At 35.9% G+C, this 16,558-nt stretch overlaps 1 protein-coding gene across 1 annotated transcript; it reads left to right on the top strand.

Annotated features, from left to right (window-relative positions):
* Positions 1-1,343: 1,343 nt before the first annotated feature.
* LOC147401499 (ultraviolet-B receptor UVR8-like) lies at positions 1,344-10,152 on the top strand. The gene is made up of 11 exons (XM_086442809.1): positions 1,344-1,502; positions 1,623-1,767; positions 1,903-2,013; positions 2,099-2,159; positions 2,361-2,479; positions 5,656-5,741; positions 5,824-6,025; positions 6,917-6,970; positions 8,856-8,966; positions 9,144-9,200; positions 9,858-10,152. The coding sequence occupies exons 1-11, from the start codon at positions 1,471-1,473 to the stop codon at positions 10,062-10,064; spliced, it is 1,185 nt and encodes a 394-aa protein (XP_086298935.1). The 5' UTR covers positions 1,344-1,470; the 3' UTR covers positions 10,065-10,152.
* Positions 10,153-16,558: the final 6,406 nt, after the last annotated feature.

Raw genomic sequence — 16,558 nt, 5'->3', positions numbered from 1 at the left:
TAGGGGATGTTACTCTTTTACAAATCTTCATGGCAACTGTAGAAAAAAAAAACTTCAACTTCCATGTCACAATTAATGACATCTTAAATAAAAAATTCATCCACTACAATGACTCAAAACCCAACTCAACCATCGAAAATAACCAAACCACTATATTGGAATGCAAATCAAATGTAATATTGCCAAACAATAGAAGAGGACATCATTAATAGGTTTGCCATTCAACGAGATAAAAAAACAAATAAGATTTTTGAAAGAAGAGGTTGATAAGAATTTATTTTTTGAGAGCCAATATACCAATTGTTGGAAATTTGGTCAATAGGTCACATGGGTGAAGAAAGTGTTCAATCATCAAAAAAATGAGGAAATGCTTAGAGAATTGAGTTTTCTAGCAATAGTAGAAATTTCGATGAATGATATACCCATAGTCACAAAGTTAGAGTACGAGTTTAAAATGGCAAGGGAAAACTTATAAAAAAAACAATCACAATGTTTCGATTATGAAAAAAACCGATCAATAAATTCATCACATATCTGATACATTCTCAAAATATTCAATATTTTATATGTATCTATATACATATCAACTGTTGCATTCCAAAATTTCAAACCATGGTTGTATCCATTTCATTTCAATACATTGAGTTCTAATCATTAGACACTCTAATCATCTATTTTATTAATGAAGGAGATATAACATTGAATAGTGAAGAAGGAATGTAGAGAGTGGTTTAAGGATGAAAAGTATGACTTAAATCAATATTTAAAAAAATGATTTAAGGGTTTCAAAGGATTACCACTAAAAATTCACACACACACACACACAGACACATATATATATATATATATATATATATATATATATATATTTTTTTTTTTTTGAAAAGAAAATTTTTTTGATTAGATTTTGATTTTGATTACTATATTGTTGAGTCTTGAAATATTTGACGTCTTCCTCACCAAAAAAAAGGATGTGCTATAAATAGAGAAGAAAGAATAGGAAAAAAAAAGAGAAAAATAGAAAAGGACTAATGTCAAGTGTTTTCAAAAAATTTGGTTGATTAATTATTTATTTATTTATTCTTGGAGTGTCTTTATCTTTATTATTTCTGCCTATGTCAATAAAATTTTCCATAGGGGTTGCTTTTACAAATGGAGTGCATATTCTCAAATTAGAAAGTCGTCACTCCGTCGATACTCGGCTGACATAGCACGGACACACAACCATAGATCTGTTTCTTGGGGATATTAAATCCCCGTAAAAGATGTGAGATGTGTATCCCGAAGAAGCAGGTCTATAATTTTCATGCCACGTCATCCGAGTGAAGACTATGACATCGGTATTCAACAAACCCTCACCCACAGTGGCGTACTCTTTCTATTTCCTGTCCCTTCCACAGTTCCACTTCCACTTACAGTCTATATACGCTTTTATAGCCTCCTCTGATTCAAGCTTTCTTCCCAACTTCCATGGCAGCCACCAATCCCATCATCTTAGCATGGTTTGAAACCCTAAATCTCTCGCTTTCTCTTCTTACTAGTAGTCTAAGTGTTGAACTTGCTTTTTCTAGTATTATTATGTTACTGACTTGGGAAAAAAAACCTTCTTCCTCATGTTTTAGGGGATCAGGAGAAGATGGGCAGTTGGGCATCGGAGACAATGAAGAGAAAGAATTGGTTTGCTCTGTTAAGGCTCTTGAGTCAAAGAGAGTTTGTTCTGTTGTTGCTGGAAGTAGAAACTCGCTTGCAATTTGTGAAGATGGAAAGGTTGGTTTTTTGCTCATCAATCTTAGTATATTAGTTTGGTTATTGTTATTTGTTAATGGATATTTTAGCTTTTTCAGTTTTATAGTTAAAAAAATGGTTTTTTTTTTTTTTTTTTTTTTTTGTATTGGGTTTTAGTTATTTACATGGGGATGGAACCAAAGAGGAACCTTAGGCCATCCACCAGAAACCAAAACTGAAAACATACCAAGCCAAGTCAAAGCCCTTTCTAATGTGAAGATTGTTCAGGTCAGAGAAAAAACAATTACTTTTATTTGTATTCGATACCTTAGGTTTAATTGAGTGGATTCTGATGGTGGTTTCTTAATTTCAGGCAGCTATTGGTGGATGGCATTGTCTGGCTGTTGACGATCAAGGCCAAGCTTACGCTTGGGGTATGTTTAATTATGTTCCTTGGCCCATGAATGTGCCAGCTTCCTAAGTTGTTTAAAGTCTTTGTGTTGATACCACGACCTTGGTTCAAAACCCACCTTCACCTACTAATTACTGACCATTAATTTAAGGGTCTTGCTTTTTATTTATTTTTTTATTTTTATTTAATGTTTGTGGAAGGTCAAGAAGTGTGTTTGATGTAGGTGGGAATGAGTATGGTCAATGTGGTGAGGAACCTGAGCGAAAAGATGATAGTAGTAGGGCTTTGAGAAGGGACATTGTGATTCCTCAGCGTTGTGCTCCAAAGCTTTCAGTTCGACAGGTGATCTATTTACCGACATAACTGTGTTGTCTTTTTATTGTATAAGTTTGATCAAATTGTAGGAGTCTTCCTTCTTCTTCTGTTTCCTTTTTGAAACTAGTATAGAGGAAACTTACAAATGTGAAGGTGATGTTTAAATCTTTTTTTTTTTGATAAGTGTAATGTATTGATTGAAAGAAACAAAATACAAAGAGGCCGAGAAAGCCTCTAAACAAACTACAAATCAAGAAGAAATTAAAGCATCAAAGACTACATAAAGAGTTCCATCTAAAAACGAAGTCATCAAAAGTAATCCCCTTGAACTCAATGTTCTGCTTCGCCCAAAGGTATAACAAGCCCAAAATCTCCAAGAATGTGCCGTGGGAGCTTCTCATCTTATTGTTAAACACCCTGTTATTTCTCTCATTCCACACCCCCCAAGCAATAGCCGAGGGAAGAATAGCCCACAAGAATCTTTTTCTGGATGAGAAAACATTATTGGCCCACCCTTCTAACAACAAGGAGAACTTACAAGGAATGACCCACTGAATATGAAAAAGACCAAGGAATAATGACCAAATTTGATGAGAGAATGTGCAATGAATTAAGATGTGGTCGACAGACTCCCCATCTTTCATGCACAGGGGACAACAATTAGGTGTGATCCACCCTCGAGCAATCAAATTATCCAATGTAAGAATTTTCCCAAGGGAAGCCAACCAAACAAAAAATGATATTTTAGATGGGATGGAAGTGGTCCAAATGATAGATCCCAAGAATGATCGCTCGGCATAAGAATTGAGGCACTTAAAGAATGAGCTGACAGAGAATCTCAAGTCCTTGGCCCTCGTCCATTCCCATCTGTCCTGTTCACTTTCGTTGAGAGGACACGAGTGTAAGAGATCAAGGAAAGATATCACATCAGTTATCTCCCAATCATTAAAGCTTCTCCTGAATCCCAAATCCCAAGTGGAAGTGAACTCATTGCGAATCAAACACTGCTGAATCGAGCAGTTCTTTTTTGTAGAACAGGCGTACAAAGACGGAAATTGAATTGCTAGAGGTGATGTGCCACACCAACTATCCTCCCATAATCTGATTTTATTACCCGTTCCCGCCTTGAACCTAATCCCTTTCTCGAACTCCTCGTTCATTTTCAAGATACCCTTCCAAACACTACACCCGTACGAGCCTTTAGCCTCGCCACTATACCAACCCAGTCTCTTTTCCCCATACTTTGCCAAAATGACCCTCCTCCATAATCTACCCCTTTCCTCCCCAAACCTCCATAACCATTTCCCTAAAAGTGCTCTATTAGCAAGTCTAAGACCCCTAATCCCCAACCCCCCATTCTTCTTGGGCATACACACAACCTTCCATCTAACCAGGTGATACTTCCTCTTACCATTCTTGTCATTCCATAGAAAGTTTCTCATAAGCCTCTCCAATCTGATTTCCACCGACCTAGGAAGCGTGAATAGGGATAGAAGGTAAACCGGGATACTCGTCAAGGTGCTCTTTATCAAGGTAACTCTCCCTCCTTTGGATAAGTACTTGGCCTTCCACATACTCAATCTTTTCTCCATTTTCTCTAGCACCCCTTCCCAAATTTTGATGCTATTGTAGGGTGCTCCCAATGGTAATCCCAGATAAGTCGTAGGTAAAACATCATGCCCACATCCCAAGGTCGCAGCCATCAGATGTATATCACTCACGTTTCCTACCCCAAAAATCTTGCTCTTTTGCAAATTGATATGTAAACCAGACATAGCCTCGAAACAACACAAAAGGACCCGTAACACCCTCACCTGATCCCTGGAGTGATCTAGGAAAACCAAAGTATCGTCCGCAAATTGTAAATGAGAAATCATGTTTAAATCTTTTGTTTCTTCTTAAATTGGTTTTCTATATGATAAAATTTCATAATCATCACAAGATTTTAGTTGTTGTTGACATTAGCAAGCTTAAATAAGCTCTTACAGAGTTCAAGTATCTTGAAAATGCCTCATCATTCATTTGTATTGTTGCAGTTCTTAGTTTTTCCCTCTGATATTAAAATAGTAATGAAGATGGAAAAAACAAAAGTGAAAAGTAACTTGCAAATATCTTTCTTTGATGTGTATAGGGTCAAAACTTGAAAAGGGCCCCTTCCATGTCGCATTTACAATGCTTTCATCCACCACCCTTGTTTTCATGTGCTAACAGTACGCTGATGGTCCCAAGCCCAGATATAGAGGAGGGTTGCATCAGGATGGCTCGTATAACAATCGGCCAGCCCCAAGCACGAATCTTTTTCATCACATAAATGAATACAGGACTAGACACATGATATGAAGTATCTAGGTATCCTAAAGTGTTTATTTATTTATTTATTATTGGGAATGGACCAGAGGAACTACTCCCTTCCTGTGACTTCTGAGGACCTTCTTCCTAATCCTTGGAAGTACAACTTTTGGTTGGTCAATTGATATACCTGAGTATCACTTGTCCTGGTATCACCTATGTTGACCAATTCATGCATTGCCCACCTCACCTTGCTGCTGTGCACTACATGCTACGGTAACTTAAGTGTTGTATTGGTCGTGGGCTTACGTACTCAGCCAGTAGCCACCTTGACATTTACTCTTCTAATGTTGATTGCACTGGCTCTATTACTAATTGTCGATGTACCTCAGGCTATTGTACATTTTTAAGTGGTAATCTAGTTGCATAGAAATCCAAGAAAAAACTCGTAGTCTCCCAGTCTATGCCCCTCTTCATTATGATAAATGAGGCTGCCATTCACATTTTTTTACTCTGTTTACATGGGCGAACTAAGCACATTGAAGCAGACATTTTTTGTTTATGAAATGCTTCAAGTGAGTCTCATCGCCACACCTAAAGTTAGGGGATATCTTCACTAAGGCTATCGGTCCTTCCACTCTTTGAGACGTACTTTTCAATCTCAGCATGGTAAATATCAATGCTCCAGCTTGAGATGGGGAGTATTGGATAATATAAATTGTTATTGAATGTCACTAGTAGTAGTTTTATTCTTTTTAGTAGAGAAGATATATTTAAAGTCCTTATGGACAATCTTATATTTTTACTTCTTTTCCATATTTGTTCCTTTTCTTCTACTTCCTCTTATGCTTGTCAGAAATGGTGAAGGCAACTCTGAAAAAATGTTTAATGTTCTTTGACTACTTCTGTTGCAGGTAGCTGCTGGAGGTACTCACTCTGTGGTGCTTACACATGAGGGGCATGTATGGACATGGGGTCAGCCATGGCCACCTGGAGATATGTATGCCTCTTGACTTGCTTAACTAAATCTCTGTTCATGATAATGCTTGGTGTTTGCTTATGAATGAGGTTTACTATTGCAGAAAACAGATTTCTACTCCTGTACGAGTGCAGGGTCTCGAAAAGGTGAGGCTTATAGCAGTTGGTGCTTTTCATAACTTGGCACTGCTGGAGGAAGGAATGCTATGGGCATGGGGTAATAATGAGTACGGACAACTAGGAACTGGGGATACCCAACCAAGATCACAACCTATTCCCGTTCAAGGACTGTCTGATCAGACTTTGGTTCGTATTCTATACTCTGATACCATCACATTCTTTTGAGTTTTTCCCCCTTTGGTCCATTCCAATAGGGTAACAATTAGAATTAAAGCTAACTTATTTCTTTGTGGACTTCTCTGAATATATTACCTCCAAATCAATACTTCATAAAGGAAATCTTTGCACTTATAGTAAATTATCTCACTTGTCCAATTTTAACTGATTCATGTTAGTTTTGTGTTGGGTTCTTTAAAAAAAGAGAAGTGCCAGATACCTACAGTCAAACAATCTCCTGAAATGGAAATTTTTTTATATCCAAAAGCCTGTATAGATTGAGCAATGCCTTATAATAATGTATGCAGTATGCACAAAGTAGTAATCGACATCTGCAAGCTTGTCTTTTTTTATCTGATTTCCCATTTACCAAAAACTCAAAATACAAAAGAACTTTAATCACGTTAGTGAGGGTGCTATTTTTTTCGCACACTTGATTTGGGTAGTATCCTCTAGACTAAATGAGTTAATTCATAATTTAGAAGTTTGAGCATAGAATACTAATGGCAAGTTCACATCCCACGAGAGTCTAAAAAAGATGGAATTTTTAAATGATCTCTTCTTTGATCATATGTCAAAACATCTTAAGGTAAAATGTGAGAATTGTATGTACAAAAAAAAAATGGAGAATAATTATGCACACAAAGATGCAGTGAGTGTCACATAACTGAAGATCTTTCAGTTGGAGGCTATTTTCAAATAGGTTAGAACCATAAACGAACATTCTTTGTTAATCATACAAGAAAACAAAAGATTTGGCTACTATCAGATTCACATAGGTACAACCCCCATTTTTCAGTATCTTAATGACTAATTTCGGATTAGTCTTCTCATTATGCTTATTTTTCTGAATTCCACCAGGTTGATATTGCCGCTGGAGGATGGCATTCCACTGCATTGACAAATGAGGGCGAGGTATGCATTTCACTGTTTTTAGTTTAAGTGGCTTTTTTAATTAGGTGTCTATTTATTTCCATTTCTATGACTTGTCGGAGGGATTTTTTGCTACTGGTGGTAAGACATCATTTTTTTTGTAAGTATCAGTTTATTAAATCAATAAAGCTCAAGACATCTTACTTAGATACAAGAACCTAAACAAGGGTGTAGGGTGATCTATAAGATACAAGGACACGTATCACGTTTGACCTTAAATGGAGCACATAAGATCCCATTTAACATGCAATTCTAGAAGATCACCCCTTTGAATTCATCGAATAACTTGCACCAGAAAAACAACGGTCCTAAAATTTCTAAGATTATCTCCTCACACAATTGTTCCTTCCCTTGAAATATTCTTTTTACCTTTTTATTTTTTTTCTTCCAGGTTCCCCAACAGATTACAAAAGTTATTAAGGGCCATAAAATTCTGTTTCTTTGAGTAAAGACATGTAATTCCCAACATTGGAATAGGGACAATATCGACTTGGGTAATATCCAATAAGTATGAGGCAATGATAAAACGTAGGACAAAATCTCCCTAAGAAAAGATGAATCATAAAATGATCCTCTGTTAGTGATGGTCATATGTAGAATAGATTATATAGATGTGATGGAATGTATGGTGTGTAACTAAAGAATAGGTTGTAATATGGATGGTTAAATACAGTAAATATATTGTGCAGGTTTATTTCACCAGGTAAAAATTACCACAAGTCCAATTTTTTAGAAAAGGTGCTGTCAAATAGTCGAATTTCCAAGTTAGCTTTTTGTTTTAATGTGATTCATGTAAATGAATGAGAGGAATGATTGAATTTGAGGTAAAAATATTTCATGGAATTTTCGATTTGATTTTTTTTAAGTTACTATTGCCACACCAACTTTTACAAACGCCACACCAGCTGTGTGCAAATCTTTGGTGATTTACATAGGAATTGGTGTGGCAATAGCAGCTCTCAATAGAAATTCTTGCACCCCGGCTTCGAGTTTTACAAGTCAAGTCAGAGATCATAGATTTGGGAAAATTGGGGCATGACAATCATTTTTATTAATTATTATCAGCTTACATAGAAACCGTTTCTTTGTTTAATCAAAATATATTTTTGGGTTTATGTAGCCTATATTTTGCTTATAAAAAAAATGAAGTCTATATTTTGGTGTTTTCCAAATCTATCATTGTACATGTTTCACATTTGGACATGCACTACTGTATCTATGCAACATAGGGAAAAACATTTACTTCATTCCATTGTGAAAGAGTATGAGTCTGAAAAAACAGAGTAGGGGCTTAACTGCAATTCCTAGTCGTCGATATATTTTTAGATAGGATTCCTTGCTTTTGTGTAATTGGTGTAGGCTTTTAAGTGGGCTTTCTTGTGTTTTGACGTTTGGTTTTGATTTCTTTCTCTGATTGGGTGCTCGCTTGCTTGGTAGGTCACATCGACCTCCATTGAGCTTCCCTTTAGCCTTTCCTCTTCTTAATGAATTCTCATTTATTGATCAAAACAAAAGCATGAGCTATATTAAATACAAAGACCAAGACAACTTAATCACTGGGAGGGGGTTAGATTCTTCTGTTTCATATTGTGCCTTATTATTTGGTGGCATATATGAGAACACTAAAACGGGTGTTTGATGTTTTCCATGCAATTCATGAGAATTAAATGTGTCAATAATGATCATATCTCATTGAAAGAAAGATGGATCAATATCAAGCTTAGACCCATTGCTCAGTCGTTTACTTTATATGCTCAGAAATGTGTTTACTTTATCCTGAAAAAAAAAAAAAATGGTTAAGAAATTTGATGTCTAAATCTGCGCAGTTGAGATAATTTCTTTGGTATGGCTTGGTCTTTCATTGCAGGTGTATGGCTGGGGAAGGGGGGAGCATGGGAGGCTTGGCTTTGGAGATGACAAGAGCAGTAAAATGATGCCTCAGAGGGTTCAACTCCTAGTAGGGGAGGACATAGTTCAGGTACGTTCAACAATCAAAGAACTCTAGATCAATAATATACTTGGTTTGAATGTTAGATTTGTTTACCTTTATGTGTCACTGGTAGTAAGTGATATATCGGTTTTAGTCAGTTCATCATGGATTCCCTCTCCTCATGATTAACTGTTTGGGTTTATCTGCTCTTGATATTGTATATAGGTGTCCTGTGGAGGCACTCACTCAGTAGCATTAACACGTGATGGGCGAATGTTTTCTGTAAGTACCTTAATGCTTGTGTTTAAAAGATCATTCTGTGCTTGTTGAATATAAGATCAACCTGGAAGTAAGAATTTAGCTATAAAGAAGAAGACAAAATATAAGTGTAAAGAAAGGAAAAAAAAAAGCAAATAAACAAATAAAGTAGAATACTGACTTGTATCTCCCTCAATGTATTAAATTTTTGTTTCAGTGTCTATTTTGGTCAGGCTGAAAATGGAAACATTTAATTTAACATTTCGATTGATGAAATATCAATGGGAATGTAAGTTTGAAAACACGGGTACATTAATATTCACCAAAACTCAAAGGGTATATCAAACTAAATTTCCCTAATTCCTGTCGTCATATGTTTTATTCTTGTTTGTTGTCTGCATGCATGGTAGTTGTTATTAGTGAAACCAGTAAACCATTCTTGTTGAGTCTTGCAAGCACTAAAGAGCTATGAAATGTGTGTATGTGCGTGTCCATGCACATGGGTGTATTTTGTTTGGTAGGCAGCGGAAGTACTATGGTTAATGCGCCGTCTTGGAATGTTTCGGCCAGGACTTGAAAAATTCAATTTTTCTCTTGACCAAAACATTGCCTCCAAAAGAGATTTTAAATCTTGTAGTTATAACTATTTGATTAATAAGTTGGCTGGTTTTTCATTGGCAGTTTGGACGTGGAGACCATGGACGTCTTGGATGTGGGAGAAAAGTAACGACTGGTCACCCTATGGATGTACCCATTAACCTTCCACAACCTAGGAATCTGAGTAGCAGTGGCGGAGGATGTTGGTGTGCTAAGCTTGTCGCGTGTGGTGGCCGTCATACTCTAGCAATAGCTACATGGCAGAGTGATGAATCAGAACAGCTGCTATAAAGTATCAAAATACTCAGATTGTGGAAGGTTAATGAATCAGAAGAATGTAATATATTTTGAACAGACTATAATGGAACTAATTATATAATTTTCTGACTCTGCTCAAAGTCGTCTTTTAGAATGTCATCTGATTTATTGGTCTGTCTAAAATGCTCCTAGACAAAATTTGAACTCATAACCTTCTTTATAGAAGGATAAAACGAGAAACTTTTTATTTTTGTTACTAGTTTAGATGTTATGTGCCTCTAGTATCCCATGGGAAAAAACTTTGAAGCGAGCAGGACCCTTGAAAATTTTGAAACAACCCTCTCCATTGGTTTACACTGGTATTTCCAAGGAGGTATTCCAAATTTTGGAGGAAATCTAGGGGCATGAAATAAATGCAAAATGCCACGTATCTTTTAACGGGGAGGGTTCCTTTCAAAATTTTGAAACGGCCTGCTCTGCTGCAAAGTCGGACTCGTATCACGTGTGTGCATTGAGACATGGATGTAACATTGTTTCCACCACCATTGCCAATGCAACCAATAAAATAAATGGTTTTTGTTTGTGGTATCAAGTAGGTATTTGTACATACTATTTCCTTTGGAGTTTTAATATGCTAACATGATATATTTAAGTTCATGTAGATGGATATTTTATTGTAACTATTTGGTGACAGTTGACGTTTATAGCAGTGGGTCGGGTCGTGCTGAGCTTAGGGTATTCTGAAGATTACCCAACCCGAACCGTATCCATTCGATAGTCGTGTCGAAACATTCAACCAGAACCCAACCTGTTTATTAAATTGGTTACACAATGCCTTGGCCATGTTGAGGTTGACAATCATAACCAAGGAACACAGGATAATAATGACCCAGACAAGAACACGGTTATGAAACGAATGCAATTATAACTCCACTTTTCTAAAAAAAAGTTTAAATTTTAAAATGTCTATGACACCTCTAAAAACTCGATTTAAAAAAAAAAAAAAGACTTCTTTATGTTTTTTTTTTAAAATAATAATAATAACTTATTTATTTGTAGGCCTATGATTAATTTTTATGATTTTATGATTGTTTGTGATTTAATTCATAAATGTTATCTAATGTGGATTTTATATGTTATGATTTTTAAATCTTTTTAATATTGTACCATTTTACTCCAAAAGTACATTGATGGTTACACTTGTTTTTATCATAAAATAAAATGCTGAAATAACATTGAAATTAAAACCGTTTCAAACATTAATGAAATGGGTGTGTTTATAGAGCCATAGATGCTTTTCATCCGGATACAAATAAAAAGCATAAGTGGTTCTATGCAAACCAATGTGTGAAATGATGTCCTTTTCAATGTTACTCAAGGACAACTCAATGTATAATTATGTGTGTAAGTCTCATTTTTTTTCCCATTTTATTATCATTTTTTCTTACGTCTTTTCCAAAGTTTTTCCTTTTCATTTTAAACTCGTATTCTGATTTGGTGACTATGATCACAAAACATAAGTCAATTCCACTACCATTAAATGAATTATATATGGGTCTTGTTATATGCGAGTTAACATGACACATTAGTGATCATGAAGATTTAATGTCTTGAGTCCACAAGATTAGGATTTAAAATTTGGGAATTTTAGTGGTACCCCACTGCAAAATTAGAGATATGAAGTGTACCCTCTTGCAAAATTCAAGATCAGGTTTATCCCCCTTGACCGGAGGTTAAGATCCTTTTTGTTGAAGAAATCACAGTAAAATTTTGATTTATTTAAAGAGACATGTTGAGGTTGGGGTGTAATAATGCACAATACAACTTTAGACACTGAGCTGATGTGGAGGTGTGGACGGAATCATAGATGATTTTCCTTTTTAGTAATTTAAAAGTTTTGAAATTATATTTTGAATAGAATGAAAATTTCACAAATAATTCATCAACAAAATGGAATGTTAACTTTTGATCAAGAGGATGAACCCAATCTTACATTTTGCAAGAGGGAAAATCGATATCACTAATTTTGCAGGGGTGTTTCTAAAATTTTCTCAAAATTGTCCATCCCCATTAAGTCTAGGGCAGCTTATGACCTAATAATACTTTATCTGACCCGTTATTATTATGTATATATCAATACTTATTTAGGATGAAAAAAATTGCCCATAGCTAATTTTTTCATATATCGATTTTTTTGCTATATTTCGAATTACTAATGAGAGTTGTAGAGGGATAAAATCGTCTTCTATCTGGATCGTTCATTAACACCATCAATGCGCATCTTGAGGTGGACACGTGGCATTATTTAAAGAGAGTTATATATTATTAGGGAAGATTCCTAATTTAAAAGGAATCTTTTTCTTGTTATGTAATTGTTATTTTGGATAAGGGACAATGTGGTTAATTGTAATTAATTAGGGTTAAGACTCTAATTAGGATTTCTTTATTTAAAAACGGGGAGGCTAAAAAGGAGGAGAAAAGATGGAGAGGGAAAGAGGAGGCTATGTAAATCTGAAATCTATAGTGAAACAGCTCCCCGAGCCCGTGGACGTAGGTACATTTGCCGAACCACGTAAAAAATCTCTTTGTGTTCTTTCTCTTTTTCGGTATTTTTTCTATTATTTCTATGATTCATTGGTGAATGATCTTTGTTAAAAGGAGATCTTGAGGTCAATCCCAAAATTGACCTCCACAATTGGTGCCGTCCGTGGGAACGAAAGGGAAAATCTATGACAAATCACATGGGACGATCCAAATCAGAAATTGGGGGTTGCCGTCAATTTCAACCCTTATGGATCTTGGATTTCAGATCTCATTTTGTCGAGGTACAAATCGCAATGCAGCTGAGAAAAAAGAAAGAGATAGAATGTAGGGCTATGGGTTTTGCGACAAGGGGCTGAACCGCTGAAGAGAATATTAAAAAAAAAATTGAAAAACGAGGTTGTGTGTGGTTGCGGTGATGGCCGAAAGGTTGAGGAGATCGGCGATAGATCTGGAGGAAGAGGGTTTTGAAGGATCAGACTCAACGAATTTGTTAAACAGAAAAAGGAGAGAGAGAGAGAGAGTTGCAAGTCATTAATAGCGGCCAAAAGAAACAGACGATCTATCGAAAAACGAAGCAAACTACACAGCTCTAACATTCTAGAGAGAGTCGTTTCAGTTCATCCACATAGATTATCAATTGTTCATGGATCTCTACAGTATAATTGGTTCCAAACTTACCAAAGATGTCGCCGCTTGGCTTCTACTCTTTTGAATCACTCCATTAGAATCGGAAGCACGATTTGCGAAGAATGGGATAAGATCAATGATCTGTTCGACAATTTCCTGAAGATCTTGGATAAATATTTTTTTTTGTTGGTGATTCAAGAGGTATCGTTTGGCGAGACCATTTAATGAGATCCGAATGAAATTACGCCCCCTGAAGAAAATTGGAGGAGCAACTAGAGAAGCAAAAGGTAAAAGTGCGATGACAGCATCAGGTATTTATATACAAATCTCAAAAACTGAAAGTTTGGTTGAGTATATTTCTTTTGCATGAATCTTTGATGTATATAAAAGCTTCAAAGCAAAATAACAAGAGTAGAAAAAGTTGTGAGTTTCCAATGTACAGCAACTACGATGTACATTGAAACCCTTTTACTGGACAAATTAAATAGCTAAGATGAGTTGTTAAAAGGTTCCATGACACATGATAATTATGTATGGGGAGTATTGGGATGCACCACATGAACATCAATTTTAGATGTTTAATACAATCTTTATGTTGATAAAAATAAGGGGTGAGTTGGGACTCGAGACGTGTGAGTTTGTTTTTCTGTTTGAATTGTTCCAAGCCCTCAAATTGTTTGATGAAATGACAATTTAGTAAAACGTGTTGCACGGTGTGGCAAACCGGAAAGATAGTTGGGAATGGGGAAGGAAATGCGTATATGCATCATAGATTAATTGGGATCCAGGAATGCTGTTGAATTAATGGCAATAATAATGATTAGGTCAATAATGATGTGGCTAAGTTTATCTATGTGAGGGCTACTGCCAAGAATAGTAAGAATTATATGAATTACCTTGAAATCATGTTGATTAATTTGGCCAAGGCAACCACATTGCCAAGCCTAGTTTGCTATAACTGAATTCATGTAAAGGTGCAGGGGGCTGGTGTGAAGATTGCATGGTGCTGTTATATGTCAACAAAGTGTTATGGGAAAGGAAGGTGTTCCAACGTATTTCAATTAAAAAGATTCATACCGAGATAGAAACAATATGATCTTCCAAAGAAAGGGACGTATCACAAATACGCTGATACAACCATGTATTTATATTAAATTCAAAGTTCTTTAATTTTATTAATTGTCGAACAAACAATAGTGTCGAACGATTGTATGGTTCAGGGGCTCGATTTATACCCATAATTAATAGTCTTATGTAAGCCTATTTATTATGCAAGTTAACTCATCATGAAATTAACGTGGGGGCTAATGTTTGGGGGCCCAATTCGCTTGTTTGGTTGGCTCGACAAAGAAAAATTTTGGGGCCTAATTCTATTTCCAGCTCAGTCGAGTCTATAGACTCCAATGAGTTAAGTAGCTTAATTTATAATTCAATTTATTATTGTATGATTAGGGGCTTAGTTCGAGCTTGTAATAAGAGTCCTATGTGACCAAATTTGTTACTTGATGAGGCTCAATTTAAAAGTAGTATGGGGGCTAACCTCATAGCCAATTTGACTAAATTTAAGGACTCCATTGAAGTGGGAGGTTCAGCCCATAATTCTAACCCACAAAGATAAAATGATTATATTCTATGAACGTTGTGATCTCTATTGGTTCAAGTTTTTCAGGTCGATTTAGCAAATTTTTATAAGGCGAGAAGGTCGGTTCCCTCTGCAGACTCGTGTATCACTCTATGAGGTGAATGAAACAAAATTTTAATAAAGTCGGTTCCCTCTGTGGACCCGTGTGTCATTCTATGACGTGAGTGACACGAAACTCTAATAAGGTCGGTTCCTTTTGTGGACCCGTGTGTCACTCTATGAGGTGAGTAGCACGAAACTCTAATAATGTTGATTCCTTTTGTGGACCCGTGTGTCACTCTATGAGGTGTGTAACACGAAACTCTAATAAGGTCGGTTCCCTCTGTGGACCCGTATGTCATTCTATGAGGTGAGTAGCACGAAACTCTAATAAGGTCGGATCCTCACGGAGGTGTGAGGACCCAAGTATCACTTTATGAGATGAGAGATGTGAAATCTAATATGATCGATTAGTCTATTATTTATCAAAGTCTTGAATCATTTTGGGATTCAAGCCCGATCTGGGATTTCGGTTGGTTCTGTGATTATTTATCTAAGTCTTGGATCATGTTGGGATCCAAGCTTGATCTGGGATTTCGGTCGATTCTGTAACACCACGAATTTTCAATTCGTATCTCGAGGAAAAAATAAATAGTGGAATTTTAAGAAAATCTTGAAAGTGGAACTTAGGGATAAAACTTTAGGATATTTCTGATCATTTTTAATGAAATCTGACCTCACCATTGGATTCAAAATGATCGAAAAACATACTTTAGTCTGTAAACACGCTCAAATGCGAGTCCGAATATAGAAGTTGCAAAATCCTTGATTATCGGATCAGACCAGACTAAAATAGTGACTTTTTGTTAGAGTAAGAATTTTTAAAATTTGATCATACCATTGGATTTGTAACGAAAAATTATTAAACATGGACTATTTATTTATCATTTTTCAAGATCAGGAAGTCGAATTATCATCAAAAACGAAAACGACATCAAGTTTAGTGGTCACCTCAGGCCAAAAATGTAAATTTTTGATAGAGAAATAATTTGTAGAAATTGACTACACCATTAGATCCGAAACGAAAAATTAGGCGAAATAGAGTATTCATTTGTCAGTTTTGGAGTCCGGATAATCAAGTTATCATCGATCAAAACAATTGATAAAATATCGAATTCGTCCCAAATTTTATATAAATAATATTTAAATTTTTTTTATATATGTCATCTTCCCCAACTCATCCATATAGCCGCGCGACAAATAAAAATGAAAAAAAAAATTTGTTTTTCCTCCGATTTTCCATCTCAGATCTCTTACAAACGGTCCACTTTCGACGATCGCCGTAGAAGAGAAAAAGATTCGCAGCTGCGTTCTCTACAAAATCCACCCAACCTTTCTTCGTTTCACTTTCTATTTCACCCGATATCGCCAAAAATCAGCCGTATTTATATACGAAAATTTTGAAACTTTGACCTCGGATTTCGTCCGTTTCGGGGTCAAACCGTCTTCTGACGCAGAAGGGAGAAATGTCCATAGCCTCATTTTCTACATAACCTAACCAAACCAAATTCCTTCCGTTTTCTCATCTTTTTCAACCCGTATCATCAAAAATCAGCCGTATGTATATACGTGGATTTCGAAAACTTCGACCTCGAATTTCATCGATTTCGGGGTCAAACCGTCCTCCGTCGCAGAAGGGAGAAAGGATTCCCGTGTCGATTGTCTCGATTTCAGC

Source organism: Akebia trifoliata, chromosome 5 (assembly GCF_017979445.1).
Source record: "Akebia trifoliata isolate Shusen 1 chromosome 5, ASM1797944v1, whole genome shotgun sequence".
Taxonomy (NCBI): Eukaryota; Viridiplantae; Streptophyta; class Magnoliopsida; order Ranunculales; family Lardizabalaceae; genus Akebia; species Akebia trifoliata.
The sequence above is the reverse complement of the archived record's forward strand: the minus strand, read 5'-3'. Positions and strand labels throughout refer to the sequence as shown.